Consider the following 23,685-nt stretch of genomic DNA (forward strand, 5'->3'; position numbering starts at 1 on the left):
TACAAAGATTTCAGTAGAATATGGCGGTGTCCCTTCTTCCACAAAATGGAAATATCTGGACATCATCTTTACCGACAAAAGTCCTTTTTTTGATGGGCAAAAGGGCTACCTCATCGTGTTCTGTGCGCGTTCTTGGCTAGCTGACAGTCAGTGAAAACGAGGGAGGGGAGGTTCCTCCCTAGCAAGCGGAGCGCCGCCACCTCCCACGGTCTGACCTCCGTCAAGGTGACAGTGAAAGAGCAACCGGCAGGCCCCACCCCCCACACGTAGCGCGTGCGTGGGCGCGCGCATGAGCGGACGTGCGAATGCAGAGGGCGGCTGCGCGGCCGGCGCGACGCCTGGCGAAGGTATCAGCGGCGTGCTAGCGTTGTCCTTCCGCCTCTCCACCGGCAGATCGGGTGGGGGTTGGATCGGGAAAGGGGAGTCTGATGATCTGCGCCTGACTTCTCTTCCTCTAGCCATGCTTTCTTAGTGTGTGTGGTGGTGCTTGAGAGGCAGGGGGTGGGGGGAGAGCGGGAGAGGGGAGAGGGAGGGAGGGAGGGGGCGGGGAGGGAGGAGTTGGCCACGCCCCTCACTTCCCGTCTCCTGATTAAAAACCCTAATTATCTCCACGTTTTGAAGATCAGTAAAGTTCACTTACCCGTAGCTCAGAGAATAGGCCTTGCAGTGGTTTTTTTTTGTGCCACTGATGCTAGAAATACTTAGAATAAGGCCTCGATAATCCTGAAAAAGGCTCCTTTATGCAGCCCCTAAAGGGCTGGGAATGCCTTTGTAATTTACCTAGTGTAATTCTATTTTGGTGAATTGAGTCATCATTTCACCTCTTCATCTTGGAATGTGAGGGTACTTACAACCAAAAAAGGGAACTCCAAATGGTTCGTTTAATAAGTATAAATTAAAATGATGTTAACGTTATTTTCTCTGTGTTAACAGCTCACACCCAGCACCTGAAAACGTTTCTGCTATTGTTTCCTAGGCCTATAAGCTATTTAAACAACAGTGGTTAACTCCTGGGCGTGTTGTGATGTACAGGAATGTGTTTATGATCATCTGAATCTCAACCATGTTGTCAAATTGCTTGCAAAATTTCTTAAAAATTACAAGCCCTCATCTATATTCAAGGTTATGCCAGCAATTAATAGGAAATAAAAGGAGGTTTTTTGGAACTGTGCCAACATCCAGAATTCGTAGGCGGGTTGTCATTACAGGCATTGGTTTAGTGACTCCTCTTGGTGTTGGAACGCAGCTGGTATGGGATCGTCTTATCCGGGGAGAGAGTGGAATTGTTTCACTGGTCGGTGAAGAATATAAGAGTATCCCTTGCAGTGTTGCTGCTTTAGTGCCAAGAGGTTGTGCGGACGGTCAGTTCAACGAACAAAACTTTGTATCCAGGTCAGATATCAAGTCCATGTCTTCTCCCACCATTATGGCCATTGGGGCTGCAGAGTTAGCCATGAAAGATTCTGACTGGCGTCCTCAATCAGAAGCCGATCGAGTGGCTACTGGCGTTGCAATTGGCATGGGAATGGTTCCTCTCGAAGTTGTTTCTGAAACTGCTTTGATGTTTCAGACAAAAGGTTACAGTAAGGTCAGCCCATTCTTTGTCCCGAAAATTCTGGTCAATATGGCAGCAGGGCAGGTCAGCATTCGATATAAACTCAAGGGCCCCAATCATGCAGTGTCTACAGCCTGTACCACAGGAGCTCATGCCGTGGGAGACTCTTTTAGATTTATAGCCCATGGTGATGCTGATGTGATGGTGGCTGGAGGTGCAGATTCTTGCATTAGCCCTTTATCTCTTGCTGGGTTTTCCAGAGCCCGTGCTCTGAGCACAAACTCTGATCCTAAGCTGGCCTGTCGGCCGTTTCACCCCAAGAGAGATGGTTTTGTAATGGGAGAAGGTGCAGCTGTGATGGTACTGGAGGAACATGATCATGCTGTTCAACGAGGGGCCCGGATCTATGCAGAAGTTTTGGGCTATGGCCTCTCAGGTGATGCCGGTCACATAACTGCACCTGATCCCGAAGGAGAAGGCGCCTTAAGGTAAAGACTTGCTGTTTTATTTAAAATATTTCTTCACATAAGACATCTTAATTGGAATCTCAAATTAGGGGAAATTGTAGTATCTGCCTCTGGTACACAGTATCTTTGGTGTTTTTCCGTTTTAAAAAGGTTTTGAATTCTTTGCTTCAACACGTTTGAAATATTTGAAAGCTTTTAGCCATCCTTCATAAAAATTGGATTTTAGTTAAGGCCAGTAAAGTTTTGAGAAAGGCCATGTGTGTCTTTGCCAACTTTTCATACTTTCAATTGTGCTTAGCAACTGTCAGAGTGCTCTCTCCCACAGTCCTCCTCTTTGGCCCTTCATCAGACTCAGTAAAGTCAAACCTTTCTTCTAGTTGTGTCTGGTCTCTGCACCATTTCAACAGGGTTCTACTATTACTAAATCAGGACTTCCTAACTTGTAACTATCCAGGGATATTAAAATGGAGATTCGGATTCTAGGTCTGGGGTGGTGGTTGAGATTCTGCATTTCTAACAATCTCCCATGATGCCGATGCTGACGCTGCTGGTCTGAGGATGACACTTTGAAAAACAAGTCGATATTGCATAAGAGATAATTAAGTTAAAAAAAAATCCCTGTTAATGTGTTAGCTAATAGGTTAGCCTGCTTAGATCATAATTTTTTTTTTTATGTTTATTTTTGACAGAGCACGAGCAGGGAAGGGGCAGAGAGAGAGAGAGAGGAAGGGAGACACAGAATCCAAAGCAGGCTCCAGGCTCTGAGCTGTCAGCACAGAGCCCGATATGGGGCCCAAACTCACAAACTGCGAGATCATGACCTGAGCTGAAGTTGGACGCTTAACCGACTGACCCACTCAGGCGCCCCGATTATATTATGTTTTAACCAGTCAAATTGACCAGGGGTTGGCAAACCTTTTCTGTAAAGGGACAAAGAGTATTTTCAGCTTTGTGGACCATAGGGTCTCTGTCACAATTACTCAATTCTGTCTTCTCTTGTGAAAGCAGCCATAGACAATACATAAATGAATGGGCGTGATCTAGTGAAACTGGAGTTTACCCTTGAACAAGGGGTCACTGACCCCCATGCAGTCAAAAATTTTATGTATAACTTTTGACTCCTCCAAAACTTAATAGCCTACTGTTGACACAAAAGCCTTACTGGTAACATAAACAGTCAATGAGCACATATTTTATATACATATTATGTACTGTATTCTCACATGGTAAGCTAGAGACAAGAAAATGTTAAGAAAATCATAAAGAAGAGAAAATACATTTACAGAATAGTTACGTAAAAAATCCGCAAGTGGACCCACCCATATTATTTAAGGGTCAACTGTATTTGTAAAAGCAGGTATCTGGCTAGAGCCATAGTTTACTGACCCACTGAATTATCCTTTTGAGTTTCAGTAAGTAGTTGCTGGTGCTAGAAATGTCAAACATAGTAGCCAGCTAGATGCAGAAATAGTTGTATTTAGGTGAAAGTTCAAATTACATTCTAAGCTGCCTCTTAAGGAAATATATGCAACCCAGAGATCAGGATCTAAAAAAGAGGGTGTTGACATTCCTGAGATTTTCAAAGATTCTTCGAGAGAAAAGTTTTATTTTCGTATTTGTTTGTTTTGGCTTGGCTTTTTTTTTTTATTTAAAAAAAAATTTTTTTTTTTAACGTTTATTTATTTTTGAGACAGAGAGAGACAGAGCATGAACGGGGGAGGGGCAGAAGAGAGGGAGAGACAGAATTGGAAACAGGCTCCAGGCTCTGAGCCATCAGCCAGAGCCTGACGCGGGGCTCGAACTCACGGACCGCGAGATCGTGACCTGATCCGAAGTCGGACGCTTAACCGACTGAGCCACCCAGGCGCCCCTGTTTTGGCTTGGCTTTATACTTGCTCACTTACTTAGAATTCTTATAGCCTAAATAGAATTTTGAAAGGTTATTTGTTAAAAATGTTTATTTATTTTGAGAGAGAGAGTGTGAGTGGGGTAGGGGCAGAGAGTGAGAGAATCCCAACTAGAGCCTGACGCAGGCCTGTGAGATAATGACCCAAGCTGAAATCGAGTCGGACGCTCAACTGGCTGAGCCACCCAGGTGCCCCTTGAAAGGTTATTTGAAGCACCAAAGTATTGGTACAGACGTTTTTAGATTATTGGGAAATATGCCAAGTTTTACATTTAAATATGAGAAGAAAATTAAAACATGGTTATAAAATTTTTCTCCCTATTTGGAATCACTACACACACACACACACACATCCCACTGATGAAAGATTCCTAGGGTGGCTCAGTCAGTTGGGTGGTTGGGCATCTGCCTTTGGCTCAGGTCATGATCTCACAGTTGGCGAGTATGAGCCCCGCCTCGAGCTCTGTGCTGTCAGCGCAGAGCCTGCTTTGGTTCATCTGTCCCCTTGTCTCTCCCCCTCTCCTGGTCCTGCTTGCTGTTCCTCTTAAAGAATAAACATTAAAAAGAAAGAAAGAAAGAGAGAAAGATTGCTAGAAGAAAAACTATTCTAGGCTGAGTCAATGTGGTTTTTCTCCCAGGGAAAGATATCAATCCAAATAAATGGAAATATATTTTATTAGAGGTTTTAAAACCCATAGGCTTGTGTATTTATCTCATGGTGTTGAATTAGTCCAGGGTACTAGGCAGGTGGCATGCTAATGCATATGGTAATCCAAGTTGGAGTTTTGTTATTAGAGCAAAAGATTCTTTTTATCCTGTATATACGTGTATTTCTTTCTCATAGGCCATATAATGACTCGTGTGTTAAAATTAGACTTAGTTCTGATCATTTTTTCCCCTATTTTATTAGATGTATGGCTGCAGCTGTAAAAGATGCAAGTGTACAACCTGAAGACATATCCTATGTCAATGCACATGCTACTTCCACACCATTGGGAGATGCTGCTGAAAACAAAGCTATCAAACATCTTTTCAAAGACCATACCCGTGCCCTTGCGGTTTCTTCAACTAAGGGAGCCACGGGACATCTGTTGGGAGCTGCAGGGGCAGTTGAGGCAGCTTTTACTGCTCTGGCTTGTTATTATCAAAAACTACCACCTACTTTAAACCTGGATTGTACAGAACCAGAATTTGATCTCAATTACGTTCCACTAAAGGCACAAGAATGGAAAATTGAGAAAAGACGTATTGGACTCACCAATTCCTTTGGTTTTGGTGGTACTAATGCAACACTTTGTATTGCTGCCATGTAGGGCAAATCTTTTTTTTTTTTTCTTTTTTAGGGGCAAATCATTTGTAATTAAACATTGATTTTTAAAAATGTTATAAACTATCTTAAGTGAAGAAATAAAATGTCTATAGAAATGTATCAATATTTATCTCTATATATCTATATAGATATATATATTAATGCCCAGATAACCTTTATCTGTGTCAGGATTTTTCACCCCTGGCACTACTGATATCTTGGGCAGGATAATTCTTTGTTGGGGGAAGGGGAGGTGTCCTATATATTATCGGATGCTTTGCAGCATCCTTGTCTTGACCCACAAGATTCCAGTAGCACCCTCTTCTCTAGTTGTGACAACCAAAAATGTCTCTAGACCTTGCCAGGTGTTTTCTGGGTGGCAAAATAGTCCCCGTGTGAGAAACACTGATCTATATTTTCCTCATACTCTTGGTCAAACAACTCTTTGATATTTCACCTGCTCTTGTCCCTTCCACAAACATTTGGTCAGTAGCTGCTCTGTGCTAGGCAAGGTTGTTGCACTGTACCACCCCAGGCTTACCATTCCCATACAACATAAGGAGAAGGAATGTGCATATAACTGGGAGTTTGCATCATTGAGCAACATTCTTTTTTTTTTTTTTTTTTTTAATGTTTGTTTATTTTTGAGAGAGAGAGACAGAGTGTGAGCAGGGGAGGGACAGAGAGAGAGGGAGACACAGAATCGGAAGCAGGCTCCAGGCTCCGAGCTGTCAGCGCAGAGCCGGACGCAGGGCTCGAACTCACAGACTGTGAGGTCATGACCTGAGCTGAAGTCGGACGCTTAACCGACTGAGCCACTCAGGCGCCCCTGAGCAACACTCTTTGAATAAAGCAGTCATCCAACGATGAGCTGTTTACCCCTTCTACCTTTGTTTTTTTTTAACCTTTATTTATTATTGAGAGACAGACACAGAGCGTGAGCAGGGAAGGGGAAGAGAGAGGGGAGACACAGAACCCGAAGCAGGCTCCAGGCTCTGAGCTGTCAGCACAGAGCCCGACGCAGGGCTCGAACTCATGAACTGTGAGATCATGCTCTGAGCCGAAGTCGGTCGCCCAACCAACTAAGCCACTCAGGTGTCCCCCCACTCTCTCTTTTCTTCATACTATCTATACAGAGATAAAATTAGTGAAATTTCCCTAAACTCCCAAGTCATGAGTTCTCTGAGAGGAGGAGGTAAAATTGGTTTGGTGTTTCTTATTCTTCTACTTATGGTGGCACCTAGTGATTCATGGAGATAAAGGTCCTCGGGAAGTGGGGCAGCTCAGGGCATTAACCAGCTCAATAACTCCCTTTATTGGGTTTTTCCCCCTTCCCTCTCCTCCCTCCCTGATTTTTAATCCTACTCCCAGGAATCACCTCCCAAACTAACTACCTTGTGTTAGGCTCTGCTTTGTGGGGCACTCAAACTAAGACAAGAAGTATCTGTTGCAATGGGGGTTTATGTAGCAAAGGGATAGAGTGAATAAGGGGATAAATGGAATGTGTATATTTCTGCAGGAGTGAATAGTGTTCCACACATTTTAACAGACTGAATATATTGCCTACCCATAGACCTTCGCTATAGCACTTTATCCCCTATGTGCCTAGGGCTGCAGCCCTGTTCATTCAGCTATACTCAGTTTTGTCATTGGCACATATTAATTTATTCAACTGAAATTTGTTGGGTTCTAACTATGGACCTGGTTTTGTACTGGCCACCAATGATAAAGGGATGTGTCAGGGAAGGTTTCCTAAAAGAAGCTGAGCCCATAACGGCGAATAGGTCTCAGCTAGGTTAAGGGGAAGATAGGGAAGGCAGAACAGTATTTCAGCCAGGAGGGATAGCGTGAAAAGGTTAGAAATGTTCGAACATTTGTACTGAACACAAATACATAATGGCCTCAGATAGGGGGTGCGGGGAGTAGGAGATAAAGCCAGAAAGTCTGGTGGAAGACAGGTCACAAAGAACCTTACAAGTTTTGTTAAGGATATAAAAGTATGGGAAGTCATTCAAGGTAAGGGTCTGATGGTTTTGTAAGGGGTCAAGCTGAACTACATACATTTCCTAGAATTCTCTCTACTGTATGTTTTTGGTTAGTGCTGGCCATAAGACATTTCTTGTGGGAGATTTGGAGTGGGGAAGTGAAGCAGCCTCCTTTTTATAGCAGATACATGTTGTGGCTTTGCTGGCTCACCTTGATGAGAAGGCAGTGGCTGAGCCTTGCAACTGCTTCCCCTTCTGTCGGATCTTCCTTCAGCTTCCTTGACTTCTCGGCCAGGTGTGTGTCTAACTCCATGGTAATGAAGGGCCCCGGCTTTGCCCCATACCACCAAGGTCACAGGCAGCAAGGTCTGAGAGGTTTCAGTTCATTCTTGTGGTTGTGAGTTCTAGCTTGTTATTGAAGGGTTACATCCATTTTCCCTTTCCAACTGGCTGCCCTGTGGACTTCAGATTCCAGCAACAGAAGATTAACAGGTGAACATCCAGTTCTCATAATTGTGTAAGGTCAAAATTCTATAACAAATATCTACGTCTGCATACCTACATCTATTTTAGTGGTTCTCTTTCTCTGAGCCCTGACTGATACATGTGAAGAAAAATGGGAGTTACTGGGAGTAACCTAATCACTCTTTTGGAAACATCACTCGGGCTTTAGAGTGAAGAACAGATTGGAGGGAAGCTTGATTCCTAAAAGAAAATCCAGTCAGAAGGGTATTACAAAACCCAGGTAAGAAAAGATGGTGGCCTGGATGAGGAATCTTATTCCAAGATTATTCCACAGTTGAATATCGTGTTTTGTTTTTTAAAATCAACTAAGGCATCATTTATATATAATAAAATGCACCTAGTTTAAGTGTACAGTTAAATAAGCTTTGACAAAGATGTACACACAACTCATGAACTGCCACAATCAAAATACGGAACATTTACGTGACCACAAAAATTCTCTCATTACCCTTGGCAGTCAACTCCCCACCCAGCCACCCCCCCCCCCCCCCTCCAACCACTGAAGAGCTTTCTGTTACTATAGATAAGGTCTGCCTTTTCTAGAATTTTATATATATGGAATCATACAGAGTATACTTTTAGTATCTGGCTTCTTTCACTCAGTGTTTTTGAGCTTTTTCAATGTTATTGAGTATATCAATAATCCATTCCATCTATTGCTGACTTTTCAAAATTCTTTAGTCAATATAGATACCCTTCATTTTTCCTGTCCCTAATCCCCACTTAACTTGTTATAACATTTTACTTTATCTCACTATTATTTAAAAAAAAATTTTTTTTAACATTTATTTATTTTTGAGACAGAGAGAGACAGAGCATGAACAGGGGAGGGTCAGAGAGAGGGAGACATAGAATCTGAAACAGGCTCCAGGCTCTGAACTGTCAGCACAGAGCCCGACGCGGGGCTCGAACTCACGGACCACGAGATCATGACCTGAGCCAAAGTCGGCCACTTAACTGACTGAGCCACCCAGGCGCCCCTCTCACTATTATTTTTAAGTGAATATGTATTGCCTTTTGAACAAAAGACATGTTTTTAAAAATATACTGGAACTGTGAGAGCTTTTAAAGCAAAGAATCCTTCCTCTGAAAATCACAAGTGTATAAGGATGTAACAAAGGATATATATACAGATAGCATATATATATATATATATATATGTATGTATATGTGTGTGTGTATGTATATATCTATCTATATATATACTCCTATTACTGAGAATACTACAAATGTCTAGAAATTTGAGAATTACTTCCTATGGTCTAGTGCCAAGTGTATATAACTATTTTTAGACCCAATTATCCTCTCCCCTCTATCCCACCAGAGTTTTTACAGTTAAAGAAAAAGGTAGAGGAACTTAAGATAATAAAAATAATAACAGTTAGCTTTTATGTTAATTCAGGTCCCCTGAGAAACAGACACTGAGACAGGATTTTCTGTTCAAGAAATTCATTGGGGGAAAGGCCCGTGAAGGACAGAGAAAGAAAGCTGGAGAAAGCAGAGAGTATCTTGCGACTCAGCCGAGAGTTCCCTCCGTAAGGAATGAAAGAGGGGATTGGTAGAAGGGTCTCAGACTGAAGTACCATTCTAAGAAAGCTTTGGCCAGGCTAATGAAGAGTTGCTGATTAAAATCTCTTGTTAAAGGAGTTCCACAATTCTCAGAACAGGCCTTCATTAGTACCCATACCATGCTTGGTGAGTGGCTGGGAGCTGCCTGGGCACAGCAGGAGATCTGAGCTGTATCCTTTAAAAAATGTTTATTAGTTTATTTTTGAGAGAGAGAGCGTGCATGAGCAGGGGAGGGCAGAGAAAGAGGGAGAGAGAGAATCTTAAGCACGTTCTGTGCTGTCAGCAGAGCCTGACGAGGGGCTTGATCCCATGGACTGCAAGATCATGACCTGAGCCCAAATCAAGAATCCGACACCTGACCAGCTGAGCCAACCAGAGGCCCTTGAGCTGTATTTTTAATGGTCAGCAACCTCTACTTCTTACACCAAAGAGATCAACTTCTTCAAGTTCAGGGGGAGGCTCCTCCATGGTTCCTGTGGCCTCTCTTTCTGAGGGAAACCTTTGAAGAGGAAGGTTAGTGGGACAAACAGTAGCTCCTAGTGCTGTGGTAGGTTTCAGGTCCTCATCCTCTCCCTAATCCATTATTCATTCCAAATCCACCCCCCCCCCCCCCCCCACACACATACACACTCAGCTGTTATCTTGGCAGGCCTTGCTGGCTCCCCTGGTGCTGTGACTCAAACTTTCACTCCTGACAGCCTGCGGCCTTGGCAATCATACCACACCTTTTTTTCAGACAGCATTTGCTGTTTGTGTCTAGAACACTGGAATCAGGAGGCAAGGAAACACGGGAAGGTGCCCAAGTACACCTCCTAGATTCGACACATATTCTCCCTGTCTTCATCGTAAAGCAGCACCACCTTCTTCAGCTGATTAGGATCAAATACCACAGCCAGTGTGTTGACTTTCTGGGCCCTGGGCACAATGAGTCCAAAGTGTCCTAGTGGTAAGTACACTTTGTCGTTCAATGAGACACTTTCTGTGTTTCCTGGTAAGAGTCTGTATACCCTGTAGAGACCAGAATTTTTAGCACTGAGGAGCTCAGAGTTGCAAGGATGGGAGGCACAAAATTCCCCATTGTGCCTGGGTCATTGGGAACGATGGTAAGCGGGGCTGCTCCCGTTCCCTCTCCACACACAAAGGTTGTGTTCTCTTTGCTGGGGACTGAGCCCCACATAGAAGTATAGAAGTCTTTCATGTAGGAATATACTGCATCCTGGGGATGGCACCACATTCACGATATTGCCTCTGAGTTGCTGATTCAGGTGTGCCTTTAGAGGGCTGTTCCAGCATTCTCTGAGGCTGGCTGCTTCAGGATGGTATAACATGTAATATAACTCAGGGAGCCCATGCCCATGTCACGGCCTGACTCCCATGGTCAATCTCCTGTGCTGTGCAAGAACGCCCTCTGCTTAGTATTGGAGGAGGTCATCACGAGGACAGGTGTGTCACAGAAATAACCAAATTTCCATGTTGATTACACTGTAATGAATCTTATCATATCTTTTTGAGTCTTTTCTCCTTTACAGAATGTTATTGTTTTTACTCTGATGCCTTTGTGAAGGTGTTCATGCAGACAAGGAGATTCATGGAAAAGACGGACAAATACAGGTTTCTGATAACTAAAGTCATACTACTGAACTAAGAATTTACAGAACTCTAATGGAAAAACTGATGAGGATGACTGTAATTTTTATGACTTTTTATTGGAAACATTATAGGTTTTTTTTTTATGTTTTGATTTTCCAGATTTCAGGAAACCTTTTCTGTTTCTTTTTTCTTGAGCTATCAGCAATTTGCCAACATATACCTTTATGAACAAAGATGAAACATTTATCTTTTCCTCCCTACCTGGTCCCTCCAGAATTTGGAAATCTTAGTGAATATTCTTATTTTCATGTCCACATAGTTACTTGCATAAGTTCAATAAGAATCTGTTCTCTTCGTAACAGGCAAGAACTACGGCAAACCAGTAAGCTCAGAGCAATTTGTCTGGTGATCACTCAGAGCCCTGGCCATTAACCCTTTGTACTGATAGCTGGACAATTCTAGAGGGGGATTAATGTCATGGGTTGAATCTGTGGGAGGCTGAGAGGTAGCTGATCATGCATAAGCCCTTGTGACGTGGGGATATACGGAAAGACATTTGGGTTCAGCCTGAGACATTCCTCACTATCTTCCGCATCCCAGCTCATAAGGCACTGACACCTCCTGGCAATGAGGAGGTTGAGGCCATCACTCTGTACAAGCCCTAGTACTGACCCTTCAGTAGATGTCACTTACTGCCTATCCAGGTGGGATGGCATATTGCCAACGATGCCAAATTGCCCTTGAAATACAGTGATTAATGCAATAACATGTCTTATATGTGCTAAACAATGCCCAAGGCAACTGCCAAAGGACCCTGGGGCCATTCACTGGAGTTCCCAACCAATGAGGGATTGGCAAGTTGATTATGTTGGCCCCCTCCCGCCAAATGAGAATCCTAAATATGTCTCAGTTTGTGTAGACACGATGTCTGGACTAACCAAGCTGTCCTCTGTCACTGCACAAACCACACTCCCACCATTAGGGGATTAGAGAAACTGAGTACCAGGTAGATACCTTCATCAAATAAACAGTGATCAGGGGTCACATGTCAAATGCCATGATGTACAAACCTGGGCAAAAGAGCATGACATTGAATGGAGGTTCCACCTTTCCTATAACCTGCAAGCAATAGATTAAATTACTAACGGGTAAAACTAGCTTGCCTGGGTAGACTAAGGTACTACCCCACGTTTTAATACATTTGAATGACCAACCAGTAGCCCCTGTTGCTCCGTATGCCAGACTGGGGACCCTGCTGAGACACCCAACACCATAAAGGTATGGGAATTGTGGGAAACTAGCCCCCTCCCTCCCAGCTGTCACCGTGGATTTATCTGCTATGCTGCTGAGAACACCAAGCCCCATGATGCCTGGGAAAGGTGTTACCTACTGAATTTCCCACCGGAATGAATGAATAATTACTATGGAATTTCCCACTGGAATGGATGAATAATTACTATGCCCCCCCTGGGTGAGAAGGAACTATATAATCTCCACTGGGATCCACTTGTCTTGCTGCAGGCTGGGCCTTTGGAATGTACTATACCTGGAAAGAAGCATGAACCATTTTAAAAGCGGAGAAGGTAGAGGTTCTGGTCTGGCATGGCCCACCCCCAGTCCATCTCCTCATGTCTGACAGTGCTGCCTCCCCCAGGCAGCATGCATTACAACCAGGTCAAATTCCTAAAGCTGTCAACCTCACTCTCCTCTAGGCCAGATGGACACATTCTGTTTTCCACTGGTACAATCATTTGGCCATTGTCTTTGTTTCCACCATTGGCCTGGAGGATGTTATAGCTCACATACAAGGCCTTACTGAATTCATCTAAGGAGTCTTAAATGATGCCAACAAAGCCTGTCCTTATTGAACACTGAAATGTCTCTAATGAGAAAAACTATGGCTTTGAACGTTATTACCGCCTCCCAAGGAGGCACCTATGCCGTTAACCTAACAGAATGCCGTGTTCATAGGTGATGACGCTGCTAATACGTTAAGTAGAGTCACATGAAGATACCAGTGAATGTTCTGAAAAAATCTGACACCGTTCCTAGGTTGGTTAATAAACTGGTGGTTTGTATCATGGCATTCTTGGTGGAAAAAGTCATTCCTTATGTTAGGAATCATTATCTTAATTTGTGTTTTCTCTTGCATGTGCCTGTGTTGTTGCCGTACCTGCCTCCAATTTTGCCAGGTAGCTGTAAAGGAGTCACCTCCATCTCAGTGAAACTCCTCGCTCACTGCTGAGGGTAATTTGCAGAAGAGCCAGGGTGGGGGTGCGGGCACATAAGATGGTAAAGGCAGGTCAGGAGGGGTAGGTCATCCAGAGGACACAAACGCCAGTTGACCCTCGGGCTAGATCCTGGGCAATTTAGAAGCTCCCGACTCCCTCCCCTGTCCTTGGAATGTACATTTAGCCCTGTGTTTCTACAAGAGGAACCAGTTTCAAGGACACAGCCCCCGTGGGAGCAATGTGTTGTTGAGACTAGCTGGGCAGTTACACGGCTGAACCTCATTAAGGCCTCTGAATATACTTTAAAGATTCTGGCAGCGGATGTAAAGATCCACTGGTGCAGAGGTCCAGTGGAAACAAGCCTCGTAAAATCCCCTTGCTTGTTAAAGCAGCCACACCTACCAATCTGGAGTGGCCAGCCTATTTCTTGAGTCTTTCCTTGCCCTCCGGGTAAGGGGCTACGTCCAGGTATCACAGGGAAGCAACAAGTTGGTGAAGCAGCCCTCAGACGCGGTGTTGTATGGGGTGCCAGGCCTGCGGATGGGGTGTTCCATAAGCCTGCAGATAGTGGTGCTGGCTGACGCTCTCTGGGCAGGAAAGGCACGCCCACACCTGAAATAGGTATCTATACCTATGAGGATGAAACACAGATACTTCTGAGCTGCGTTGGACATTCAGCGGCAGCAGTACGGTAGTTCCCCCTCACCCGCAGTGTGGCGTTCCCCGCGGTTTCTATCACCCGCCGCAACCATCTCTGGAAGCTGGTGATCCTTGCGAAGGATCCTCCGAGAGTCGGTAGGAGCCCAGTGTTACGTCACAAGGCCCGCCCACCACGTTCGCCTTACATCATCACGTAGGCATTTTGCGTGTCCGGTCATCGCAGGAAGGGTGAGTGAGTACAGCGCCGTGAGGTGTTTTCAAAGAGCACGTTCACATACCTTTTATTACAGTATATTGTCGTATTGTTCCTTATTATTATTCTTAATCTCTCACTGCGCCTAATTTATAAATTAAGCTCTATTGTAGGTTTGTATGTATAGGAAAATACGTAGTATATACAGAGTTAGGGGGCTCATGTGTGGCCCAGCAGGTTAAACTTCCCGCTCTTGATGTTGGCTTAGGTCATGATCCCAGGGTGGTGGGGTCGAGCCCTTCATCGTGCTCTCCGCCCACAGCGTGGAGCCTGTTTGGGATTCTCTCTCCCTTTCTCTCCTCGCACGCATTTTCTCTCTCTCTCTCTCGAAGTAAATAAACTAAAAAAGGAAGTATATATAGAATTGGTACTATCCTTGGTTTCAGCCATCCTCTGGGGTCTTGGAATGTATCCCCTTGGATAAGGGGGCAATGCTGTAGCTAAACTTACTTAGTAAATGTAGGCAGCAGTAGCTAGATCCATCTTGGTAAGTGGGAGTCCATATTGTTGGGCCCATATGCAGCCTCCATTTCTGCCACTGTGACTGCTTCATTCATGGGTCTTTCATGCAAGTTCTGAGGTGGCCAATGACAAGACCGATCTCAGCTGGCAGAGTCCTTTTGTCTACTTGGTTGTTCAGTTCCTCTACAGTGGCGGATGCTTTCTGGTGGGTTTAAATATGTGATACGAAAGTCTTTAGTCTTCAACTAAGTGTCCGTATGTCCACCTGCCTGACTCTGCCCCAGATATTCTTTTTTTTTAAATTTTTTAAATATTTATTTATTTTTGACAGAGAGAGAGAGAGAGAGAGAGAGAGAGAGAGAGAGAATGAGCAGGGGAGAGGCAGGAGAGAGGGGGACACAGAATCTGAAGCAGGGTCCATGCTTTGAACTGTCAGCACAGAGCCCGATGCGGGACTCAAACTCACGAACCGTGAGATCATGACCTGAGCCCAAGTCGGCCACTTAACCGACTGAGCCACCCAGGTGACCCCCCCCCCCAGATATTCTTATCTCTTATCTTTCTTATTCTTTCCAGACTCCTGACTAAAGTCCAGACCTTTGTCTACTCTCTAAGAATCTTTGTATGTTCTCACTTCTTGGGCCTCTTTTGTACAAAAAGTGGATGGCCAGTTGCATTGTTTGCAGCTCTGCCTATTAGAAAGACTTCCCCTCACCAATATCTCTCAAGTCTACTCCTCATTAAAAGATGAAGTGAGATATACTAAAAATTTTCAGTTTGTCTGAAAATTTACTGATTTGGATTGGCCAGTACTAAACCAGAAATGGTTAGGAGCATTCCACCAAGAGCTCAGGGAGAGACTTCGTAGAGAAAAGGCAGAAGCAGAGTAAGGAAATTATTGATTGGCTGTAGTTTAAATCCTAGTTGGCTGTCTGTGTTTGGTTGTCCTTAGGTTTCTATTTAATAACCTTGAGGCATAGTCAACCTTAGATTTTGGTTTGTTTACATCAGCTGCCATGATATTGGAGTCACCTCAGTCTAATATCCTTTTCATTTAATTAATTTAACAAGGTAATTGTGACTTTAATGCAGCCATCATCCATTTCAACCTGAACTACTACAAGAGATACTTAGGAGACAGAATCCACAGGATCTGGTAAATGGTTCCCTCCAGATTCTTTGCTTCTGCCTTAATCTTCTGTATTCTCTCTTCCCTCCCAGAATACAAATTTCACTAGAGTAGGAATTTTTGCTGCTTATTTTATTGCTAGAGTTCCTGGTGCCTAGAAGAGTACCTGGCACAAAGTAGGTCCTCAGTAAACGCCGAGTGAACGAATGAGTGAATCTCAGAAAATTGCTCTACCAATCACCTGGCTGCTCAGGCCATGAGACTAGTAAGTGTCATCCTTGGTTCCACCCCTTTTGCTTTCCCATATCAGTCCTTCAGCAATTCCAGCTGATTATATCCCCCAAATATACCCCGAGTAGTCACTGCTTTTCACTACCGTCACCTCTCCCCCGAACTAGTTAGTACAAGAGCCAACTTTTTGGTCTTCCTGCTTCTGCTCTCCAATGCTTTCCGAACACCATTCACTCTTGTCAAAGCTGCCAAATTGATCTTTATATGATATAGATTAGATCATGTCATTTCTCTGCTGAGAAGCTTCCCATGGCTTCCTACTGGATGTAGGATGCCGTTCAAACACCTTACTGAGGCGTGTGAGTCACTACATGGTCTGGCCCTGACCTCCGTCTCCAATCTCATCTCATACTACTCGCATTCAAGCCACATTGGTGTTCTTTTTCTTCCTCAAATGCACAAAGCTCACTTCCGCCTTTATGCTTACTCTTCCCTTGTCCTGGAATATTATTTTTTATTTTGTGCAAATTGCCTTCCTCTTGTTATTCAGGTTTCAGTGCAAATACCTCTTCTTGGGAGAGGTCTTCCCTAGCCACCCAGTCGAAAGTAGCCCCCTTAATCCGCCTCCATCCCAGAGCCTGGTTGTGGTGGTGGTGTTGTTTCAAATCTCTTGTCGCCACCAGAAATGATCTCCTTTTTTAAATTTTTTTTTTTTTTAACGTTTTATTTCTTTTTGAGACAGAGAGAGACAGAGCATGAACAAGGGAGGGTCAGCGAGAAGGAGACACAGAATCCGAAACAGGCTCCAGGCTCTGAGCTGTCAGCACAGAGCCCGACGCAGGGCTTGAACTCATGGACTGCGAGATCATGACCTGAGCCAAAGTCGGCCGCCCAACAGACTGAGCCACCCAGGCGCCCCAGAAATGATCTCCTTTTAATGATATATTTTCTGGGCTTTTAACAAATCTGTTAGGGTATAAGCTTTCTGGAAAAAGAAATCTCACCAATATTTGGAACAAAAATTTGATCTCTCCCACCCCTGCCCAAAAAAAAAAAAAAAAGTTGTATTCCCAGAATACAGCAAACTGTATGGGACACACAGATGTCACACATACGTGTGCACACACAAACACGCCCACCAACACAAACAGAAACATTTTAGTGCCAACAGTGACTAAAAATTTCTCTGTTTTAGGAAGGTAGTAAGGAAGAGCCATGCAGGCTTAGTCTTAGAAAACCAAAAGAGTTGTTATTAAAGTAAGAGATGCCCATTAAGGGTAAGTACGGGGATGGACCTCATAGCTATAATTAATTAAAACCGTCAGGTTTTTTCTCTGGTTAGTTGCTTGAGACTCAGCTTTGATGTTTGGGATCAAATAGAAAGGGTCATGGTTATCTTGGTAGTTTCTTTAGGATTGCTTACAAGAAATGCTATCTTGAACTGTAAGAGACCAAATAAATGTGTTGTCTTGAACAAAAATGCCTTTAACTCAGGGTTCAGCCAATTCTTTCTGTAAAGGGCTGGATAGCAAATCAGCCCTTTTTGGTTTTGTGGGTTATATGGTCTCAGTTACAACTTCTCAGCTTTCCCCTTATAGTTCAAAGGCAGCCATAGACAATGCATAAAAGAGTGGGTGTGGCAGGATTTGACAGAGAGAGGGGGCAGATTTGGCCAATGGGAAGTATTTTTACAGCTCCTGCTCTAACTCTTCAAGGAAGCACATTCTCTGAAATGTTTAGCCAGCTACTCTTTCTGCATCAGTGAAGTATCCAGACATTTTGCAGTGTAACCATAGAAAACTGGATTTCAGTACACCTGCTGATGCTTATATGCCAGGTGTTGTTTCAGGTGACTTTTTAAATGTCTTCTCATGTACTCCTCGTAAGAATGATGTAATTTTGGTAATATTGTTGTCCTCATTTTATGGATAAGGAATTTGAAATTCAGTGAAGTTAAAAAGCTGGTGCAAAGTCACACAAAGGGTGGCAAAGGAGGGGCTCATGAATATTTTCTGACCCCAAAGAGCAGCTTCTTAATCTCAAGAATACACCACTTACTCAAAGAGCAAGGGTTGAAGCCCTACTAAGGGAAATCATATAGAAAGGGGTAGAGATAACTCTTTTGGACCTGGTTTTGAGTTGGGAGAAGGTCCAATTCAAAGTTTAAAGAGTGGCTCCTTTTGTTTATTTGGAAAAGAACAAAGATAGGACCTGTTTGGTTTTTGCAGGTGTTGGCAGATTACATTAAAATGTTTAAAGTCTGATAACCAACCCCCAACTTGAAAATCAAAACGATCCTTCTCTAGGTGTGAATATTCTACTCTTTCTAGGTGTAATATTTGTATGTCTTTATTTAGAATTTTTAAATTCATCATAGTGTCTTAAGGGAAGGACCTATGAACTTATAGACAAAACCACTGATGGCATATTTTTCATATGCCACAGATGGTGTGTGATATATGCTTATTTTTAAAAATTAAAGCGGTGTGGAAGAATGTAAGTCAGCCCATTCTCCACACTCCTCACCACTGGCTAATAATATTTTATAACCTCAAAGTAACTGAAATATGTGTTGCCATTTTGGTGTGGCCTAACTTCAGCAAACAGCACATGAGAATTTTCCTTTCACTGCTTAATTCTACCCTAGCCAAGCTCCGTTAACGATGGCCCAGTGGTGAACAACCCACCTGAAGATCTTGCTTTCCAGAGTGGTGTTGTGAGCAGAATAGGAGATTTGGACTCAGTAGAACTAGATTTAAACCACTGTCCCGGGGCCTCAGTTTTCTCATCTGTGAATGGAATCAGTAATACTACCTGTGCAGCAGTGATTTTGAGCCTCAGGTTGGTGAATATACTAAGTGTAATCCTCTGTATAAAAAGGGCTATTAATTAAGAGACAGGTATTCCTTATTAAGGAATTCTCCATGCGCTTTGTTGCTACATCCAGAAAATTTGGTTGCTTTTGGATTTTATGATTATTCTTATATTTTAGATCTATATTTATTATGACTGTTATTATAGTGTCATCCTTGAGACCTGTTTTTAAATGGAGAAAAGCTTTGTCAAGGTAAAAAACACCACATCCAGACTTGAGGAATTTTCCCTAAAATAAGCGGTTTGAAGCATAGAAACGTTAACAAAGAAGCTTATGAAATTCCTTGTGAAGAGATGAAAGGTGGCCTCCCTTCACTGGCTCAGGCCCACCCCTTCCTAGCAGCAAGGGGGATTAGATGACCTCTCAAGGTTCCTTGTAGCCTGGGTTTTGTTTTTTGATGTCTATTTAAAGATTATGCTAATACTGCTGATGTGAAATCCTTTGTACACAGTGATAGTTGAAGGTACTGGCTCCTGACCTGAATCTATGCCTGCTTGGTTAAAATTGTATACTTGAGATTAACAGGTCTCAAATGCTCATGTTTTATACAAGCCATTGGGTCTTTTTTCTCCTCAAGAAGGTTTTTTCATTGTTGTGTTTTGGATGAAAGCAAGGGGGAAAGGGTTGATAAAAAATGCCTTCAGATACAGAAGGATTTAAATTATTTTAATAAGTAAGCTTAGTTATCATATTGCAGTTCAGAAAGATGAATGAATAATAATGTAGAATGCAAAGATCCAGGAGGTAATCCTCCCAGACTAGACATTACTGGAGCAGCATATTAACTAGAAAAGAGTCATTGTTAACAGAGAACAGAGGGGAGGATGGGCTGTGGAGCCAGCCTGCCTGGGTCAGATGCTGGTTCTGACCTTTTATGAGCTCTGTGACTTTGACGATTTAGTTCACCTTTTTGTATCTCATGCTCCTCATCTGTAAAATGGGGATAATAATGGTGCCTACTTCTTAAGGTTGTTGTGAGAATTAACTGAGTTAGTACATATAAAGTGGTTAGCACTGTTCTTGGAATATAATGTGTTCAATAATAGCGATTAATTCAAAATCTTAAGTAGTGTTGTGTTTTATTTTGCTTGCTTTTGTTTTGCTTTTTTTTTTTAATTTTATCATGGGAAATAGCAAACATTTAAAAATATGTAGAGAAGTATAATAACCCCCCATGTATTCATCAGTAGTTATCCATTGACGGGCAGTCTTGTTTTACCTAAATGCCCATTCACTTCCCCTCCTCCTACTTGATTATTTTGAAACAGATTTCATACATCATATTATTTCATTTATTAATATTCTGATATGTGTGTCTAACATAGTGGTAGCGAATGATAGCCCCTGTCTGTTTTACAAATAAAGTTTATTTTTGTAATAATTTTTTTAATGTTTATTATTTATTTTTGAGAGGGAGAGAGACAGAGTGTGAGTGGGGAATGGGCAGAGAGAGAGGGAGACACAGAATCTGAAGCAGGCTCCAGGTTCTGAGCTGTCAGCACAGAGCCGGCTGTGGGTCTCAAACCCACCAACAGTGAGATCATGACCTGAGCCCAAGTCGGATGCTTAACTGACCCCCAAGCCACCCAGGCACCCCTGTTTTACAAATAAAGTGTAATTGGAACACAGTGAAGGGGCCCAGAATATGCCATGGGGCATAAAAATTATTTTGAGTTGAAGTAATTTAAGAATAGGCTTTTCTTCTGTCAACTCCCTTATCTGCCTAAGAGCAGAGTCTCCCGAAAGAACCGTTGTCATAAATCCCCTCCCCAGGAATTTCAGGACTATGAAAGATTGGCTCTTATCACAAAAAAGTTGGAACCACATCTAAACAGACATTGTCACAAAGCTATCATGTCTGTTACCTATTTTCCTAAGGGCCCATTTATCTTTCCTAAATGTCATTTCGTTTCCCATAAGTGTCCTTTCCCCGCTTCTTTTCCCTTATTAAGGTGATACATAAGTCCCAAATTGTCACACCTCTTATATATGTAAAGTCTTATGTATGTACATGAGTAAAAATCTGTCTTTCCTAATCCACTTTTCAATCAGTTAACTTCACAGGCCCCCCAACAAGTGAATCTAAGAGGGTAGAGGAAAAGATTTTCTTCCTGAACAACAGTGATTGCCTACTTATTTACTTATTGTGGATGGTTGCTTTTGTACTATAATGGTAGTTGTTGACAGACTGTATGATCCACAAGCTTAAAATATGTACTATCTGACCCTTTATGGAAAATGTTTGTCAACTCCTACTCTAAAAGACAAAGATACTCTCTTTTTCTTTTAAAAACATAAACCATGATCCATTTTCACACCTTAAAGTATTAACAGTAAGGCGTTAATATTATCAAATATTGAATTGGTGGTAAAATTTCCCCAAATATCTCAAATTTTTTAAAATATGGATTTATTAAAAAAACAGGATCCAAATAAGGTCAACACATTTGGAAGATAAAGCCTTTTTTTTTTTTTTTAGTTTATTTATTTATTTGGAGAGAGGAAGAGAGCCTGAGTAGGGGAGGGGCAGAGAGAGAACCCAAAGCAGAGGCAGGGCTTGAACTCACAAACTGAGAGATCATGATCTGAGCTGAAATCAAGAGTTGGATGCTTAACCAACTGAGCTACCCAAGCGCCACTGGAAGATAAAGCTCTTAAGACGTTTTCAGTCTAAAGGAGGCAGTCCTTTTTCCTCTCTGTTCCCCTTGGAATTTACCTGTTAAAGAAATAGATCATTTGTCTTACAGAGTTTTATGCATTTGTATTTTGCTGTTCGCAAGTGGTATCATTTAACGTGTTTTTGTATCCTCTATATTGCCTAGAAACTAGTGGTTAGAACTGGAGACTTGACTTGAACCAAGTTCACAAGAGCACACACTCTTCAAGGGTAGTATGTACCTTCATGAGGCAGCACATAATGGCTATCTTTTTGTGATGTTAGCAGACAGGCCAAGTTTTATAGATTGCTAATTCTGAATAAAAATCAGCAGTGGAGGCAATGCTTCTTTGAACAGGGCAAGGCCCACCCACTATAATATTGTGAAACTAATCCTATTTATCTTTACTGATTGGGCATGACGGCAACTGGAAATAAAAGGAGATGAGCACAGCAAGCCTCTGACTTCTACCCGTTGTAATCACCTTAAGATATTATCTGGAATCTGTTTCTTGCCATTTCTCAGGTCCCTGCTACCCTGGTCCATGTCACCATCACCTCCTGTCTACATCACATTTTTAGTGGTTTAAAAAAACTTCTTTAATGTGTCCCTGTTTGTGGACTTGCTTCCCTACAACGTGTTCTTGACCCAGCAGCCAGAATAGCCCTTTTAAAACCCAGGCTATGTCAAATGAACCCTCTCTTCAAACCCGTCCTATTTTACCTGTACTACTTAAAATAAGTATTGAAGTCCTTACAGTGACTTACCATCCTCTAAATCATTTGCACCTACCTCTACTCCAGCCCCAGTGATCTCTTTTCAGACCCATAAATGCACCTGTCCTATCCCTCCACAGGGCCTTTGCAGCGGCTGTTCCCTTTGCCTTTAGTGCTCTTCTCCCAGATACCTACATGACCAATTGTTTCACCTCCTTCAAGTCTTTGCTCAAATGTTACCTTCTCAAGAATCATTCTAGGGGTTCCTGGGTGGCTTGTTTGGTTCAGCATCCTTCTCTTGATTTTGGCTTGGATCATGATCCTGGGGTCATGGGATGGAGCCCTGCATCGGGCTCTGTGCCGAGCGCTGAGCATGGAGCCTGCCTGGGATTCTCTCTCTCTCTTTCTCTTCCTCACTCTCTCTTTCTTTTTTTTTTTTTTTTTTTAATATATGAAATTTACTGTCAAATTGGTTTCCATACAACACCCAGTGCTCATCCCAAAAGGTGCCCTCCTCAATACCCATCACCCACCCTGCCCTCCCTCCCACCCCCCATCAACCCTCAATTTGTTCTCAGTTTTTAACAGTCTCTTATGCTTTGGCTCTCTCCCACTCTAACCTCTTTTTTTTTTTTTTTTTTTCCTTCCCCTCCCCCATGGGTTCCTGTTATGTTTCTCAGGATCCACATAAGAGTGAAACCATATGGTATCTGTCTTTCTCTGTATGGCTTATTTCACTTAGCATCACCCTCTCCAGTTCCATCCATGTTGCTACAAAAGGCCATATTTCATTTTTTCTCATTGCCACGTAGTATTCCATTGTGTATATAAACCACAATTTCTTTATCCATTCATCAGTTGATGGACATTTAGGCTCTTTCCATAATTTGGCTATTGTTGAGAGTGCCGCTATAAACATTGGGGTACAGGTGCCCCTATGCATCAGTACTCCTGTATCCCTTGGATAAATTCCTAGCAGTGCTATTGCTGGGTCATAGGGTAGGTCTATTTTTAATTTTCTGAGGAACCTCCACACTGCTTTCCAGAGCGGCTGCACCAATTTGCATTCCCACCAACAGTGCAAGAGGGTTCCTGTTTCTTCACATCCTCTCCAGCATCTATAGTCTCCTGATTTCTTCATTTTGGCCACTCTGACTGGCGTGAGGTGATATCTGAGTGTGGTTTTGATTTGTATTTCCCTGATAAGGAGCGACGTTGAACATCTTTTCATGTGCCTCTTGGCCATCCGGATGTCTTCTTTAGAGAAGTGTCTATTCATGTTTTCTGCCCATTTCTTCACTGGGTTATTTGTTTTTCGGGTGTGGAGTTTGATGAGCTCTTTATAGATTTTGGATACTAGCCCTTTGTCCGATGTGTCATTTGCAAATATCTTTTCCCATTCCGTTGGTTGCCTTTTAGTTTTGTTGGTTGTTTCCTTTGCTGTGCAGAAGCTTTTTATCTTCATAAGGTCCCAGTAATTCACTTTTGCTTTTAATTCCCTTGCCTTTGGGGATGTGTCGAGTAAGAGATTGCTACGGCTGAGGTCAGAGAGGTCTTTTCCTGCT

The 23,685-nt window shown here is 42.8% G+C and overlaps 1 protein-coding gene and 1 long non-coding RNA gene across 2 annotated transcripts; one reads left to right on the plus strand and one right to left on the minus strand.

Moving 5' to 3' along the window:
- The first annotated feature begins 260 nt into the window (after positions 1-260).
- OXSM (3-oxoacyl-ACP synthase, mitochondrial) lies at positions 261-5,357 on the plus strand. The gene is made up of 3 exons (XM_049628902.1): positions 261-347; positions 934-2,043; positions 4,839-5,357. Exons 2-3 carry the CDS (start codon positions 1,064-1,066, stop codon positions 5,239-5,241), a joined length of 1,383 nt encoding a protein of 460 aa, XP_049484859.1. The 5' UTR covers positions 261-347; positions 934-1,063; the 3' UTR covers positions 5,242-5,357.
- Positions 5,358-11,001: 5,644 nt separating this feature from the next.
- Positions 11,002-13,970, minus strand: LOC125921372 (uncharacterized). Its single transcript, XR_007457395.1, has 2 exons — positions 13,540-13,970; positions 11,002-12,025 (listed from the first exon to the last, which is right to left on the minus strand). It is a non-coding gene; the product is annotated as an uncharacterized LOC125921372 (long non-coding RNA).
- Between the last annotated feature and the right edge of the window lie 9,715 nt (positions 13,971-23,685).

Source organism: Panthera uncia, chromosome C2 (assembly GCF_023721935.1).
Source record: "Panthera uncia isolate 11264 chromosome C2, Puncia_PCG_1.0, whole genome shotgun sequence".
NCBI lineage: Eukaryota > Metazoa > Chordata > Mammalia > Carnivora > Felidae > Panthera > Panthera uncia.

Excerpts from the sequence above, each read along its gene's own strand:
- OXSM (XM_049628902.1), top strand. The coding sequence starts at position 1,064 with ATGTTGTCAAATTGCTTGCAAAATTTCTTAAAAATTACAAGCCCTCAT. Across the intron at positions 2,044-4,838 it reads GAAGGAGAAGGCGCCTTAAG|ATGTATGGCTGCAGCTGTAA; the intron begins GTAAAGACTTGC and ends CTATTTTATTAG.